Source organism: Orussus abietinus, unplaced genomic scaffold (assembly GCF_000612105.2).
Source record: "Orussus abietinus isolate OABI.00-Male unplaced genomic scaffold, Oabi_2.0 scaffold4, whole genome shotgun sequence".
NCBI lineage: Eukaryota > Metazoa > Arthropoda > Insecta > Hymenoptera > Orussidae > Orussus > Orussus abietinus.
The window spans coordinates 1,462,648-1,478,069 of record NW_019396014.1 but is presented as its reverse complement, the minus strand read 5'-3'; the positions used below and the strand labels follow the sequence as shown (position 1 = coordinate 1,478,069).

Genomic DNA, 15,422 nt, shown 5'->3' with positions numbered 1-15,422 from the left:
GCTCCTTTTTTTCCCCCTTTCATTTCCTCCTCGATCTCTCGTCCCACGAGGTGTCGAGTCGGCGTGCCTCCACGTAGCGCGGTTCTGCACGTCGCGCCGTGCACGACAAGTGGACTACCAGACGACCTCGCGCCGATCGCCGATCACTGATCGATCTATTTTTACGGCCGAATCGATCTGTTAGCGCCTCCGAGCGGCTAATTTGCCCCGGTGTCGAGAATCCCCAGGTAATTGCCAATCGCGAGGCCAGGAAAAAGGATCTGCTCGACAAGTGACGCGTGGACGACCTCCTATCGATCGTCGATCGCCGATCGATCTGGTCCCCAGCTCGAGGGGACGGGCCGAGAGGGTCCGATTTGTCCGCTGTTGGATGGCCGTCGGTAATCGAGGATCGGCAAAAAGGATTCCCACGAAATGCGACGCGTGGACCAGGCGGTAATGACTTCCCTATCGTTGATCGTCGATCGCTGTTGGGTTTGTCCTTTTACTTTAGATTTACCAAGGGGAAAAGGAAAGCTCCTTAACGGGTATGCAGTTCCCTCCGAGGGGCTATTCGCTCGGAAATCAGTGGAAACGATTTCGGCCTTAAAATTGTGGCAATGTTTTGGTGATTTCCAACGATCTCAGGTGATTTTTGCTTTCGATTTCCAGCTGATTTCGAGAATTAAAAGCTATGATATTCTGAGTTAATACCCCCTCGGTTCCCTCTTCAGTTTGCGTACAGTGAGGCGAGAGTCGGCTCGATGAAAATCCAGGATAAGCTCTGGATGATGGCAGAACGATTCGACTCGGGCAAGGTACACCTTGAGCGCATGCGCGCGCCTCTGGTCGGGCCCAACGATGCGCGCGCCGCGGGGCCCGACCGACACGGCCGCGGAAGAGAGACCCGCCGAGGGTGCGCGGACCCACGGGCCCGCGGGGCCCGGAGTCCATGACCTTTGGCATTGTTCGAGCCGATCCCCGGAGATCGGGCGTTGCTCCTCCACACGTCCCTCGGGGCCCGAGGAAAAAGCCCGGGCGTCTCGGGGTTTCTTGCCGGGCCCCGGGAGTCCCGGTTTTCTCGGGCAAGACCGATCTCCGGCGAACAATGGATAACGGACACCGGGAATCGACGAGGCCTCGACGGACCCCGATCGCGAAGTTGCGGCAAAAAAGCTCGTCCTCGATGGTCTCCGGATGCGATCGGCGGCTGGGAGGGGGAAAGTCCCGGGCCCAAAGGTCCGCCAATCGGGGCCCGATTCTGGCTGAGCGAGATGATGATTGGTCTGGCCAGGGCAATCGGCAGTTTGGGCCCTCGACGGAAGGAACGAGTCGATTAGCGAGGTCGGCCTTGAGGAGACCTCTCGATCGGGACCGATCCTAACCCAGTTCTCCCGAGGGGCCCGCGGGCCCGAGTTCTTCGGCGGGTGCCCTCTGCCACCGTGGTGTCCAACTTGGAACTTGCTTCTTGCGGGATAATCCGTGGAGAATCTTAGCGGTAGATAAGAGGAAGAAGCGTTTAGATTTTCTTCTAAGACCGCCCTGACCCATATAGGGCCCCGACTTGAGATTTCCAGGGAATTTCCGCGGTCGATGCGCATAACGCTGCGCGCCGCGTGATTCGGTACCCAAGGCACGAACCGGCTGGACGTTCGGCTCGACGGGCCCCTCTTTTTTGCGAATCCCGAATACCTCCCGAATCCTGGGCCGTATCCTGTCGCGATTGCGAATTTCGTCGAGTCACCGATGGCCGAATCGTGGCCTTTGGCGAATGCCGTCTCTTCGGAGGTTCTTGCCACTAGTAGACGACAAAACCCCCGGGCCCCATTAGCCGAGTCACGATGACTCCGGTCCCGAAACCGGTCGTCCACCCGCGCGCGAATTTTATACCCCAGGATGAATAACCGGAGGAATTCGCCTGACAACATCGCCGACACCTAATCGCTGACGTAAAACTTGCAAAATCGGAATCGCCACACCCCGGGTCCGCCCATTATCCGGGCTTTGCCTCCGACTCTGTCATCGAATACCTCGGTGGACAAAAACCACTCGAACGCGTCCCGGAGGCGTAAAGGATCCGCAAACATTGAAATTCAATTCCTGTCTCTTTTCCCGTTCATCAACTTTTTTCCCGGATTAAGAGGATATGAAAGGCGCTAAGAAGCTTGAATCGACGTCGATAAAGTGAAATTCATCTATACCCTTTTTAGGTGGGAAGCCGTTTTGAATATTCAAGTGGTAACATAACCTGCCGTATCCCATTACCGACATTTATATGCGACGTTTAGCTGCAATTAAATTTTGTCTCTAAAAAACACGTGTTAGGCGCAGGTCAGCACGTGGTAAAATTTGTGTAAAATTTTACATGCATATTTTTCCAATTTAATCTTTCATGTCCTCTTAAATGTCCATTAGTATGGTGGCGTTGCAATTCGCCGTGCGTGTCGCGAATCCAACATGGCCGTGAAATCTTGATCTTGAACGATCTCGGGGTTAACCTCTTCGACAACCAATGGCAGCCGCCAGCACGCGCGGTTAATGGTAATGAACTTTCGCGCGGCAAGGCCGGTCTGGCGATGATTTCATAACGTGGAATGGCTTTGGCCGGTTGAGACACTTGCAGCAGGGAGCGCCGCGGAGAACCGGAGCGAGAGAGGCCGACCGAGGCGGAGACCCCGGGAGGAAGAGAGACGGCGCGCCCTCTCGCGCCGGTCGAGAAAAAGAGAGGCGCGCGGAGAAAGAGATCGGTCTAGCCTTACGTAACGAGCCTCTTTACTCCTCGAGGTACTCTTCTTGCTCCTCTCTCTTTTCGTTCGATTCACTCGACGTGAAAGTGCCGTTTTACAGGCGGCAGTCCGCGTTTCAAAATTCCCGCCGCCTTCGGACCTAACCTCAAAGGCCCGATCAACGAAGTTAACATTGGGCGCGGTCAGCCTAGGAAGGCCGATATCCCAGACTCTGCAATTACAACTATGCGAAGGTTCTGAAAATTGGTTAAAGTATTTGGATGGTAAAAATTGGTAAAGTATTATACTGCATCCGGCGTTCCTAAATGGAGCATAGCAGCGCCTAGCGTCTCGACGAGGAGAACCAATTAACGAGGTTACTCGAGTGGCTAGTCGGTAAAGAAGTTTACGAGGACCTAGAGTGATCCAGTTCCCCGCAAAACTGGGGTAATCTCGTCTACCGGCTCGCGAAGGACCCCCGTGGTCCCCGTAAATTCCCGCTTTTCCTGCGCTATCCAGAGTAACGGGAAGGAGCAACAGATCACTGGGAACCTTACATCCTCAGTAATCTCGTATACACGTACACTCTGTCCAATCTGCCGCGCCAGGCTACACTTCGCAGATAAAGCTTATACGAGTGTTCCGCGTTTATACCTCGTTTACGAGGTTTCGTGCTCATACTCGGCCATACATGTACTTGGGGCGAAACTCTACCGAGTATCTCGAGTACCATGCCGTTCAAGCGAAGTGAGACATTCAACGTGGCATGTCTCGGTACCATATACGACAGGGAATTTCAATCCTGGCTTAATAATCACGAGACAAAATTTCGACTTCGAGGACCCGATTAACGTTGTCATTATCTGAACTCATCGATTTAGACGATTTTCTGTCCAATCTGCAGCGCCAGGCTAAATTTGGCAGATTAGACGAGTGTTTCGCGTTTATAAGGTTTTGTGCATATACTTTATTATATGCGTACTTGGTGCGAAACTCTACCTAGTCTCTTGATAACCTAGGCGACCGAACGCGAGTACCGATATATAAAGGAAGTCGCTATATCTCTCGGGTCAAGAATCGCAAAGAGGTCAGGGTCCCCCTTCGTTCCTCGTGACCCGGGGGTGAGGGGGGTTCCTGGAGGGTTCCCGCGCGGATTAGCACGCGTGCTCGGCTAATACGATTACTTAATCCGCGTCACGCTGACGTTGCACCCACGCGCGTTCCGTTATACGCGCTCCTCGTTGGATGACCGCGGCTGACCTCTCGCCGCCTCTTCGGCGGCCCCGGAGAGGAGGTTACCAGGAAGCGAGGAGGTGAGAGGAGGTCGGCAAAGAGGACGGGAAGAGTCCTCTCCGCGATGCGAACGCGTGCTCTCGCGACTCGCACGCTGCTGCGAGGAGGCCCCCTGGCCCCGCGGGCCCGTTCCGGAGAGGAACGGAGGGGGCAGATGGAACCGGCAGAGGCGACACCTCGTCGACGTCGAGCGTAAATACGGAACGCCCGGGGCCCGACTCCGGGGTCAGGTGCGACGGGGACCGTAAGTGGCCCGCAGGTCCGGTCAGTGACATCGTGCCTGCGCTACAGGTTTGACCAGAATTCCCAGCATCGGCGGGATGGAGCAGGAACCGCTAGTCTCGCGTAGCTATGCCACTTCGGGCCCCTTATTCGTCGGCGGGCCCCTCTCGGCTAGGGGTCTTTCCGGACTGCCCCGCTCTGCCGGCGACTTCGCCAACCTCCTCAGGGGCCCGATCCTATCGCATTTGTTTCGCATACGAATGGATTCGCTCGAGAAAATTTGCATTTTCGCGGGGCACTGGTTAATATTTCACAGTTGTATATGTAACTGTCAATTTCACGTGGGAAAGTTGATATCGTATGTGGTCGAGAATTGGGCCTTAGGGGCCCATTTTGTAGAGAGCGTCAGTCTCTTTCGGAACATCCCTTCCTTTCTTCTTCCGATTCTCGAGTTCGTGCGGATTTTTTCCCGTGAAAAATTTCACATTGTCTCGTTACTGCATTCTACATTTGACAGTCGTATACGAAACTATCAATTTCACGTGCGAATGTTAATATCGCATGCAGTCGTTAATTGGGCCTTAGGGGCCCATTTCGTAGAGAGCATCGGTCTCTTTCGGAACATCCCTTCGTTTCTTCTTCCGATTCGCGAGTTAGTGCGGATTTTTTCCCGTGAAAAATTTCGCATTGTCTCGACACTGCTCTACATTTGACAGTCGTATACGAGACTGTCAATTTCACGTGCGAAAGTTGATCCCATGCAGTCGAGAATCGGGTCTTAGGGGCCCATTTCGTAGAGAGCATCGGTCTCTTTCGGAACATCCCTTCGTTTCTTCTTCCGATGCTCGAGTTCGTGCGGATTTTTTCCCGTGAAAAATTTCACATTGTCTCGTTACTGCATTCTACATTTGACAGTCGTATACGAAACTGTCAATTTCACGTGCGAATGTTGATATCGCATGCAGTCGTTAATTGGGCCTTAGGGGCCCATTTCGTAGAGAGCATCGGTCTCTTTCGGAACATCCCTTCGTTTCTTCTTCCGATTCGCGAGTTAGTGCGGATTTTTTCCCGTGAAAAATTTCGCATTGTCTCGTCACTGCTCTACATTTGACAGCCGTATACGAGACTGTCAGTTTCACGTGCGAATGTTGATATCGCATGCAGTCGTTAATTGGGCCTTAGGGGCCCATTTTGTAGAGAGCGTCGGTCTCTTCCTTTCTCCCTGTTGCGTGGAGGGAGGGCTACGATAATCGGAGCTCGTCCTCGAAGTAATCCCTTCCCTCTGTCTCATAAATAATGCGATTCGTTTTTAAGACCTTGTATATCGGATATTATGCGACAGGGAATTATGCGGCCGTGGGAAGTAGCGGTCCCCGTCCTGAGCACTCCGGTCAAACCTGTAGCAGCAATGTCGTTGATCGGACCCGTAAATCGCTGGCACTAAGTGCTCCCCTTCTCGGAAGCTCGATGAAGCACTGCTAACCCAGATATCCGGTAATTATTGCGATATTCGCCAAGTTGAGTAATAACTTGACCGGTTTGACGAGCGCCTAGGTGGATCCGACAGGAATCGTCGAACCTGGACGACGTAAGCCTCGAAACGGATCCAAGTGTCATGGATTGGTAAGTAATCGGTAATTGGATGTAGGCAAATGCGAAGAGCTGCACTCGGACGGTTTCCTGGTCTGATGAATTGACCGGTTATAAGGCCAGATGCATCCGTTTCTACATAAGAGGCAGGAAATAACGAACGTCTTTCCGCGAGGGATGATCCTAAGTCGCAGCTTTTTCCGGGTCCAGATCAGCTGATCTAGGATTTACCGTCCCCGCTTCCGGGTGTCCCTTGAACTTGATTCGAGTCCCAGCTGTACTTCCCTGCCGGGTGAAAGTGGTCGGCCTCCAGGAACCCATCCTTGACTTCGGATTGCAGTTTCGCCGCAAACATGGACGGCTTATCTTTTGATAGGCATAAATCGGCCACAATGAATGGGAATTGCGGCTCCCCGTCCTTCGTTTGATCCGGGCCGGTATTCCCGATAGACCCTGGACGGGTCGGAAGATCAGAAGACCCCTCGAGCAACCGGTAAATCGGACCGACGTATAGGGAAGAGGACTTGCAGCCAGTTACACCAGAAATGAAGGGGAAGATCGAATATGGTCATGGCCGAGGCCCTGGGAAGACGAGATGGTCACCTGGGCTTGACCCTTACGGAATAAGCTCCCTCTTAGGTGCTCTCCAACCCGAGAGGGTCGCCTTTGACGAAATCTCGAGCACTCCTTGCGAGATCCCACCGGTACATCTCCGGGAAGACGGGAACGCAACACTCTGACCATTACGCAGTCGTTCACGAGGTCCGAGGAACCGCTCCAGACTCCAGGTTCCCAAACAGAACCTGGGCAATGAATTCAAAGGGCAACGAACCCTAGCACCTGCACCTGTTCCAAGTGATCACCTGAACCTAAAGCGTGCGCTCCAAAAGAAAAACCCCGTTTAAAGTGATCCCCGATTTTCTGTAACCGGCTGATGAACACCAAGAACCTCCGCCGTGCGGCACGACATCCTCGCGCCATATAACACATTTTCCTCGATACGTTAATTAAAATAATTCCATCATAAGATAGTCATCAGATTTGTAAGAAAATCCCTCAGTTGGGGGAACTTACCAGAGTCCGACGTGGGAATGGCCAGGACGAGTATCATGGTCAGGGCCATGCCTGTTCGGCAGAGCCCGGCCCCTAACGCCGACATGTCGGCACCCTTCGCCTCCTGGAACAGATCGTAATTCATGGTCAAACCACGTAATCTTACCCCACTCATCTCTTGGTCAAACTTTGATTAGACACTTAAATCATAGAATTGCACGGCAACGATTCAACGTCAACGGTCAAGCGTTTAAGGAAAGAGGCCACCAAGTCACCCGGTGCCCTGATCCCGGAACCGGAAGGACCTCCTGCGAAGGACGCCGCGTATTAGAGAACCGGGTACCTCGGTTTCCGATCCCGCGGGAGATTTCGAGATTCTCGCCTGCAGGGAATACCAGACCCGACGATTCGCCCGCCCACGCGCATTGCGGATCTCGCGAGGCGTGGGTGCGTGGGAATGCGTTCCTATTCGCACGACTCCTGCCACCGGAGGTTTAAGCTGCGTTCACAATTCCCTCCTGTGCAGGTTGCACAGATACCCGATCGAATGCCACGGACTGATTTTCCCTTTCCGAAACCCTGGATTTTTCGTTTCATCGTCTTACTTATACACGCGCGATTTAATTCTATTATACACACACACACACACACAAAACCTTCGGGGAAGGTTGCAACAAATCAGCTGATCACGTAGGGCCTACTCCTAAGTGATATTCTGAAAAAAGTGACGCTCTCATTTCGAGATTTACTAAATTCCTTAAAAAAAAAATAAGAAAAAAGAAATTAGTCTACCTTGAATTCGACTCGTCACCAAACTGATACTTTTATAATAGCTTCGGCGAAAATTATTCCGTCGATAATCGATTTTATAATTCAGTCAGGCCGTGGGAGTATAAGATAGGAGGTCTGAAGATCTGTTTCGCGTAATTGAATATCATTTTTCATGCGGTTGACGTTAGTTCGCCCGAGAGAGCTCGAGCTGGTAATTTGGGTGGAAATGTGAAAATTGAATGGAAATTTGGTATTACGAGGATATCTGCGGTGATAATTTCGTAGGGCGTATTGGGTCCCCCCCTTGCCTCCCCCTGGGAGGCATTGCCATTCACGGCGCGGCCCGGGTGTGCCGCACGCACTCGCACGCACTCGCGCGTACTCGCCTGTACTCCCGCGCACTTGTTCGCACGTGTGCGTGCGCCGACGGCTCGGGAGTACAAGGTGTACGACGCCCACACCGACGTACTATGCGCCCATTCACCGAATTCCCCTGTTGAATGGGCCGCACGGTGAATACGCAATGACGTAAGACCGCCGCGCCGCGCCGCTAGGTGCGAAAGTTGCGTAGGGTCCTTGGTAGGGCCCACAGGTGCGAAGGCAGATTCCACTCTGAGCACTCATCTTTCGAGATGATTTGGAATCATCGTTAAAGTAGAATCACCCGAAAATTATCTGGATCAGGAAATCGGGGTGTCCGTAAAAATGGCAAGCGAGCGTTATACCATAAAAATCGGCACGCTAGAAGAAAAAATCCCGAAATTAAAGGGAATTATCAAAATTATTCTTAACTCATCCCACGATGATCGGTAATGCTTGTTCTGAGCACAACAATACTGAGACACGGAAATGAATGTAAACGGTAAATAACCATGAAAAAGAAAATATGAGAGTCCCACTTTTCAATTCGATCCCACTCTCGATCATTTTTAATATCACCTGCAGTCGCTTGTTAATTCATATTTAATGACTTGTTAACTCTATACCGATGTACAAAAAGGAATAATTCTAAATCGCCGATGATACGTATTGATTAAATTATGCCGGCGAAGGGTTAAAATGCGAACCTAGTCGCACTACCGTGATATAATGGTTTACGTTGAATATAATATTGCAGCGGGTGTATTTGTAGGAAGTATGTTGTTGTTGCTTACACTTATATTCTGTATAATATTCTGTTACAAGGGTGAACGCATGAAGGTATACCTATCCGTAACTATGTCAGTGACCGATAATAAGATCCGCGGCACACTCTGCAGTTGGGCCTGATCTGGGACCGGTGAGAGATTCGTTCAGGCCGAGACTCGGCAACGGCATATGGAAACAATTACTGTTACCTAATAATCGTTCGGCGGAGACCGTCGAGATGTCGGCCCGCCCGGGTCCGGAACGGGGGTGTCGGTGCGCCTCGGTGCCGTTACGGCCCGGAGGCTGTGTTCGTTGACCATTACCGTGGAACGCGGAATATGATTACCTTCAGCTGGGAACTAACTCTTAACCCGACGGGGACCGTGGGCGAGGAAGACACGTCCCGCCGCCGTCCCGGTTCCGCGTCCCGACCAACCGGTCGGGTCGAGCTCAGGAGTTCCCTCGGGCCGGGCCTCCAGCATGCTTTTGGCAAATGACAATTACGTGCGAACACCTACCCGGAGGTGCTCACCGAGTCAAAAAATTCATACAGACATATCGGCGAGATTTAATTATTTATTAATGGTCGGACTCCTAGAATGCTTTTGGGCAATAAGAATTACGTGCGAACACCTATACGGAAATGTGCATCGAGTGAAAAAATTCATACAGACATATTGGCAAGATTTAATTATTTATTAATGGTCGGACCCTTCGAATGTTTTTGGCAAATGACAATTACGTGCAAACACCTACAAGAGATGCTCACCGAGTCAAAAATTCATATCGGCCAGATTTAATTATTTATTAATAGGTCGGACCCCTAGAATGCTTTTGGCAAATGAGAATTACGTGCGAATACCTACAAGAGATGCTCACCGAGTCAAAAATTCATATCGGCGAGATTTAATTATTTATTAATGGTCGGACCCCTAGAATGCTTTTGGCAAATGACAATTACGTGCAAACACCTCCCCGGAGATACTCATCGGGTCAAGAGTGGAAATAAAATATTCATACAGAGGTACCGGCGTGATTTAATTATTTATGCTTATCCACGACGAGGGGGGAACATCTCCATCTGTCGAACTGTTCGTATCGTCAGAGAGACGTCTCCACACCTGTTCGTTACCATACACCTCACGTGGCGTGGGTGTAACAGGACATTGCGCACCGTGTACTCACTTCTCCTCGGTGTATCATATGATAGTCTCCGAGTCGAAGGATTTAGAGTATTGGAGTATTAGGGAATTAAAGAGTATAGTTCGGTTTTGTAAGGTCAAAACCGAATTTCATTTTTGGCCGGCGGTAACCAAAAAGGGAATTTATGATCGAACCATGGGAAGTCTCCGACGGGTTTTCGATAGATGTCGCGTTCCATTTAATATCTCGGGGGGCCGATAGGATCTCGCAAAGTCGATTACTTTCCAGGCCGGTAACAGGACCATCGGCTCCCAGGGCCCGTTAGGCCGACCAGGAAAGGGGTCGGCAGCCACCGAGGTGGCGTTTCGTCTTCCTCGGGTGGCGGATGGCCCGATTCCCGGGAGAGCCGCCGAGGAGAGTCTAATTGACAGGGCCCTTTCCGTGTACGATCGGCGCTCCCCCGGGATAGCAGGATGTCTTTAAGGAGCATTAGCGGTCTCTCCTCGAAGCTGCGCCCACGCGAGCATCCCGGGATGAAGATTGATCGGCGACTCGCGGTGGGATCGGCCAGGGCCATGGATTCTCCCAGAAGCGAACCGGAGCCATCTTCCGGGTTGGCCTTCGCCGGAAAAGGAGACGATCCCCAAGGAAACGATCCCAAGGCGAGCCCCGAGATCGGGTCCTTGGGTCCCTAAATTGGGCCGTAAAAAAGCGGGGCCGTAAAGTCCCCGGATGCACTTCGTCCTGCTGAGAACTCGATCACGGGTTCTGTTCTTCCGGAATGGCGAAACAAAAAGCCTTTGCCGGCCTCAAAAGGCGTGAATCGTAAATCCAAGGAGCGATTAAACTGCAAAAATTACACCGCGTTCACGGCCGGAGTCGACGTAAAGTCCGAAAATTCTCGCGGACATAAAATTGGAGAAGGTAATCCCGAAACATACCGTACGTCACCGAGAATATCGTGAATTTATGAGAACGTTAATTTTCTTGTTTATAGTTAAGGTCTCTTCGTTTAAAGAATATTCCTGTTCAACGCATTTCAATAATACTATTAGGGAATATTTATTATATGCGGTGTTATTTACTTACAGCTGAAAATATTCACGTATATGTACAGGTGAGATTTCATGGGATTTGATCCATAATGGGAGGTTTCTATTGGCTGCAGAGATAGTACAATGGAAATTCCCCTTTCCGGTGTTTCTCTGTACTTAATCGGGAGCTCTCGCTCGCTCGCTCGTAATAACGTAGATTCTCATTATTTCTCTATAAGAAAAAGTAATGTAGAAGTGACGGATAAGTTATAGGGAATTTCTCATCGTGCCTGAGGTAACTTACCGCGTATAGAACTCTAGGTGGAGGTCGTTCCGGCAGTGGAGGCGCGGATACGACCGGTCGGCTCGATGCCGGCCTGGATAATAATGTCCGATTTGCGCAAATACGGAGAGCTTACCGAGGAGCCTATTCCCGGAATAAATCCCGGCCATTCGGGGGATAAATTCCCCCTATCCCGGATAACTAAATTGGACCGTAAAAACGCGGCGCCATAAAGCCGAACGGAGGCTAGAAGAGGCAGATCGCGGCCTCGACTCCTAGGGCATCCCTCCTGGATGCTCGCCGGGAAAGAAGGCATGCATCGACCTTAAATGACGTTATGCAAATTGCCTAGGGAGCGATAAGTCTATGACCCTGCTGCCATTACTCGGTGGAGCGGACGCTAATGCCGGAGGTTGGTCCGGAGCGGAACCATCCTTTGATGTAGACCGTTTCGGCCACCGGCGGTCTCCAATTACGCAGGCATAATGCATTCCTACGATAATGGCCGATCTTTCCGTACATCGGGAAGTCGTCGATAAATCCACCCGGGAAATCAATCCGGGGAACGGGAAAGCACCGGGTTCAAGTTCTGTAATTCATGGGCGCTACCAGTGAGCCCAGGTAATGGTCATGTTTCACGCCATGATGACTCGAGCAGGCACCAGGCATTACGTGACTTACACCGTGCACGCGTGTCGTTAAATCTCGCTTTTCCTCCATCACGGTTGTTTTCCAAAACGGCGATTAACGCCGTTTTCCCACCCGTAGTTGCGCAACGGTGACATCAACGCCCGCTCAGGCGAGACCATTTCCCGGGAATTAGTGGAAAATTATCCCCCTGGAGGATGTCCCGAAGTAAGGTGCGATAAAGGGGTACCGAACAAACGGAATGATGTTTATCAGGTTCCCAAGAGCAGCCGAACTAATCTCTACGGCCAGGTTATGCGCAAATCGGCGGGACTCTCGAAGAAGTGATCGAGGAACTTCAAACCACGTCGACGAAGTTCTGGCCTTAAATGAGGATCGCGTGACCGTAAGGATAGCCTCCAGGATCGGAATGCAGAAGGTGGCGATAATAAGATGTTCATTGCACGTAGAGTTCTCCGGCACGTTCCGATTTTTCAAGCAAACTGACCCGTTTCCATAATTTCCCATAATTTTGACCATGACTAACGCGTGTTGGCGAGTTGAGACGTTCTCCTCGGATTGACGGAAATTGGGCAAAATTTGACTCGAGATTAATGACATCCTCTCGAAGGGTGTCTGAAAGTTAATGCGAAAAAAAGAAATGAAAAAAGAAAACAAAATTCGTTTTTATGAGAGAGTTTTATGACGAGGTCAAACCGCTTGGGCAATTCCTGGTGGCTCGATGGACGGGGAAGAAATTGACCGTGGTCAAGGAGTCATCTTCATGCATCTTGGAAAATCTCGCTTGGGAGATAATTATTCGTTTGGGATCGCTTTACACGGTCGGAGGATGTTTCTCTCTGCCTTCGTACGCTCTAAGCAATTTCTCCGTAAGCCGGGATATCGCGTGACCGTAACAATCGTACCTACGGTATTTAAGGTGAAGGCGGCAAGAGCGGGTTTTATAATGCGCCTAGGTAGCACTTTCGGAATTGGCCAGTCGTTCGCACACGATCGATTGTTACCTATTCGAGATATTAATAAACCCAAGGAACGTGGGAGATAGGCCGCGTCCGGAGTGCAAGGTCCTCGCCAAGGATCACGGAAGCCTTCTCCGCGAAACCTCGGGGATGCCACACAAGAAGCGGTTGCACTCGACCGAAACTCCTTTACACGTTCGGAGGATGTTCCCCGGCCGCGATGTTCCAGCCTCCCGATGTTCCGGAAGATAGGATCGCGTGACCGTAACGACCGTCTCTCTACGGATTTAACGGCGGAGGCGGTCAAGCCGCTTTTAATGCACGTATAGGTAGTACTTTCGAAATTAGTCGGATTCACCGGACGAAATCCCATTTCCCGAGGTTTGGACCAAGCAAACGATAAGAGGAGTCCCAGATAAGAGATGCGTCTTCCATGCCACTAGTTCGCGAGTAGAGCGAACGGTCAATGATCAATTTCGATGTTTCCAAGTTTCGGGATAAAAAAGACCGATCTTGGTTCCTTAATACTTTCATATGACGTTCCTTCGTGAAAATAGGTTCCCTGATATTTCGCGAGATAGGAGAATAACTAACGCTAAATCAACAATCGGCGGTCAAGATCAACGCTGTCAAGATTCGGGGGTCGGAGAGCCGATTTTCTGAAACTTTGACGAAGCGACACAACAAACGGTCCCGCTTAATCGAGGCTCCTTAATACGTTAGAACGATGTCTCTCCAGGAACATCGGTTCCCTGATGTTCCGCGAGGTAGGATCGCGTGACCATAACCACCGTCTCCACGGTCTTAACGGCGGAGGCGGTCAAGCCGCTTTTAATGCACGTGCAGGTAGTACTTTCGAAATTAGTCGGAATGGCCAGCTGGAATCCCATTTCCTGGCGTTAAGACGAGACATTGAAACATCTACGGGGTATAAATCTTGAGCATCTCCGCGTGTGGTGCGAACCCTCGAATGGTCAATTTCGAAGCTTCGACATTTGGGGCCGAAAAGATCACTTCAAAGGACCATCGAAAGTCCATCGGAAGAATCGATCGCCCTCAATCGAGGCTCCATGCATCGAGATGTCCGCCTCTCCGTGAACGTCCAGCCGGTTGCCGATGTTCCGCGAGATAGGATCGCGTGACCGTAACGACCGTCTCCACGGATTTAACGGCGAAGGCGCTGAAGCGGCGTTCGCCACACGCGGGTAAAACGCTCGGATTAGCCGGGATTCGCCGAGTGGCCGGGATTTCATAATCGGCGGGGAGCATCGAACCCTCGGCGTCGCTAATTCCCCAGGGTTCGTCGCTCCTCCGAGGGGGACGACTCGGGGCATATCGGTGCCGAGAAGAGGATTCTCCTTGCGCTCGCAGCACGTGAGCGTGGCACGCAATGAGAGTGCCTCCTCTGCTCGTGCCGGTGCTCGAGGAGCGACAAGGTCCGATTACTTCGGGCCTCGGCGTTCACACGAGGGTGCTCGAGCAACAGGTCGTCAGCTCGCACGCGGAGCCACCTTCTATTTATAGAGAGTCTACCTGGATGTGGAGCTAGAGTTACAGGGCCCACGGGAAGTGCATTTCGCACGTCGGGACGAAGTAGCGTAGAAAAAATCCACGCGCAATCCCTATCGTTCCAGATGAAAAAAAAAAAAAAAAACCACCTTCCCAAGATCACCAGACTCTACGATCAAGAGACTCGAGATGGCGTCCAGGAACTTTATGGCAGAATTCATATCGGGGGTCACATAGACCGCGGTGCGTCGACGCGTCGAGGATGGGAAGCAATCGGAAGTGTAACCTCGCGTCTAACACTGATAAGAGATAGTTAAGTTATAATTAATAAAGTTATTCTCTCTTTCCGTGGTTGAATGTCGTGTCCCTTGTGAACCGACACCTGTTTCGCAGCTCGGGACTAATACTATGTTAGTTCCGATTTTTCTTTACTGAACGTCCACCGTGACTTTGATCGGTTCTCCATCTTCCACGCGTGGGCGCGCCGCGCTCGGTGTGACAGCCGACGCGGTGGTCGGCTCCGGCCCAACACCTGATGGCTGACCAGCGCCGGGCACTCGAGGGCACTCCAACAAATCCCATGGCCATCAGGCCGCCATGGGGATGCACCCGCGTGCTCGGAAGGTCTTCCGCCATCGGGGAACATTCAATTACGTGCCGTCCGCGAGGCCATCATCCTCGGTACCGTCCTCGTTACCATTAATGCCCGGATAGTGTGCGTCCGCGCGGCGTAACGACCTCATCGGGTCCCCGGCTCTTCTGCGTGCGATCATCAGCCGCTAATTCATGGGTACCGACCGGTAGGAGGGCAGTTCGAGTCCCGATCGAAGGGCTCTCTCCCCGGGATGATCGAGAGCCTCGCAGGATCACCGCGATATTTCGCGATTGAAACGTTCCCTGGGCTCGCGGCGGCTCGTAATAACGCGCATTACCGCTGACACGGTCTTCCCCCGTGCACCCCGGACATCGGCATCGGCGAGATCGCATCTCACCCCTCGGCGGATGGATCTCCCCAGCCTCCCTGCCCCACGGGAGGAGATACCCATCGCTCGGTGCGCGCCCTCCTCCGCTGCTATACATCGCG

The 15,422-nt window shown here is 51.8% G+C and overlaps 1 protein-coding gene across 1 annotated transcript in view; it reads right to left on the bottom strand.

Moving 5' to 3' along the window:
• The window catches only part of LOC105695671 (titin), a 43,959-nt gene that overhangs the window by 14,125 nt on the left and 14,412 nt on the right, over positions 1 to 15,422 (bottom strand). Inside the window, exon 2 of the mRNA XM_012417449.1 lies at positions 6,885 to 6,987. Within this exon, the coding sequence (XP_012272872.1) occupies positions 6,885 to 6,969 (85 nt within the window). The 5' untranslated portion in view covers positions 6,970 to 6,987. The remainder of the gene's footprint in view (positions 1 to 6,884; positions 6,988 to 15,422) is intronic.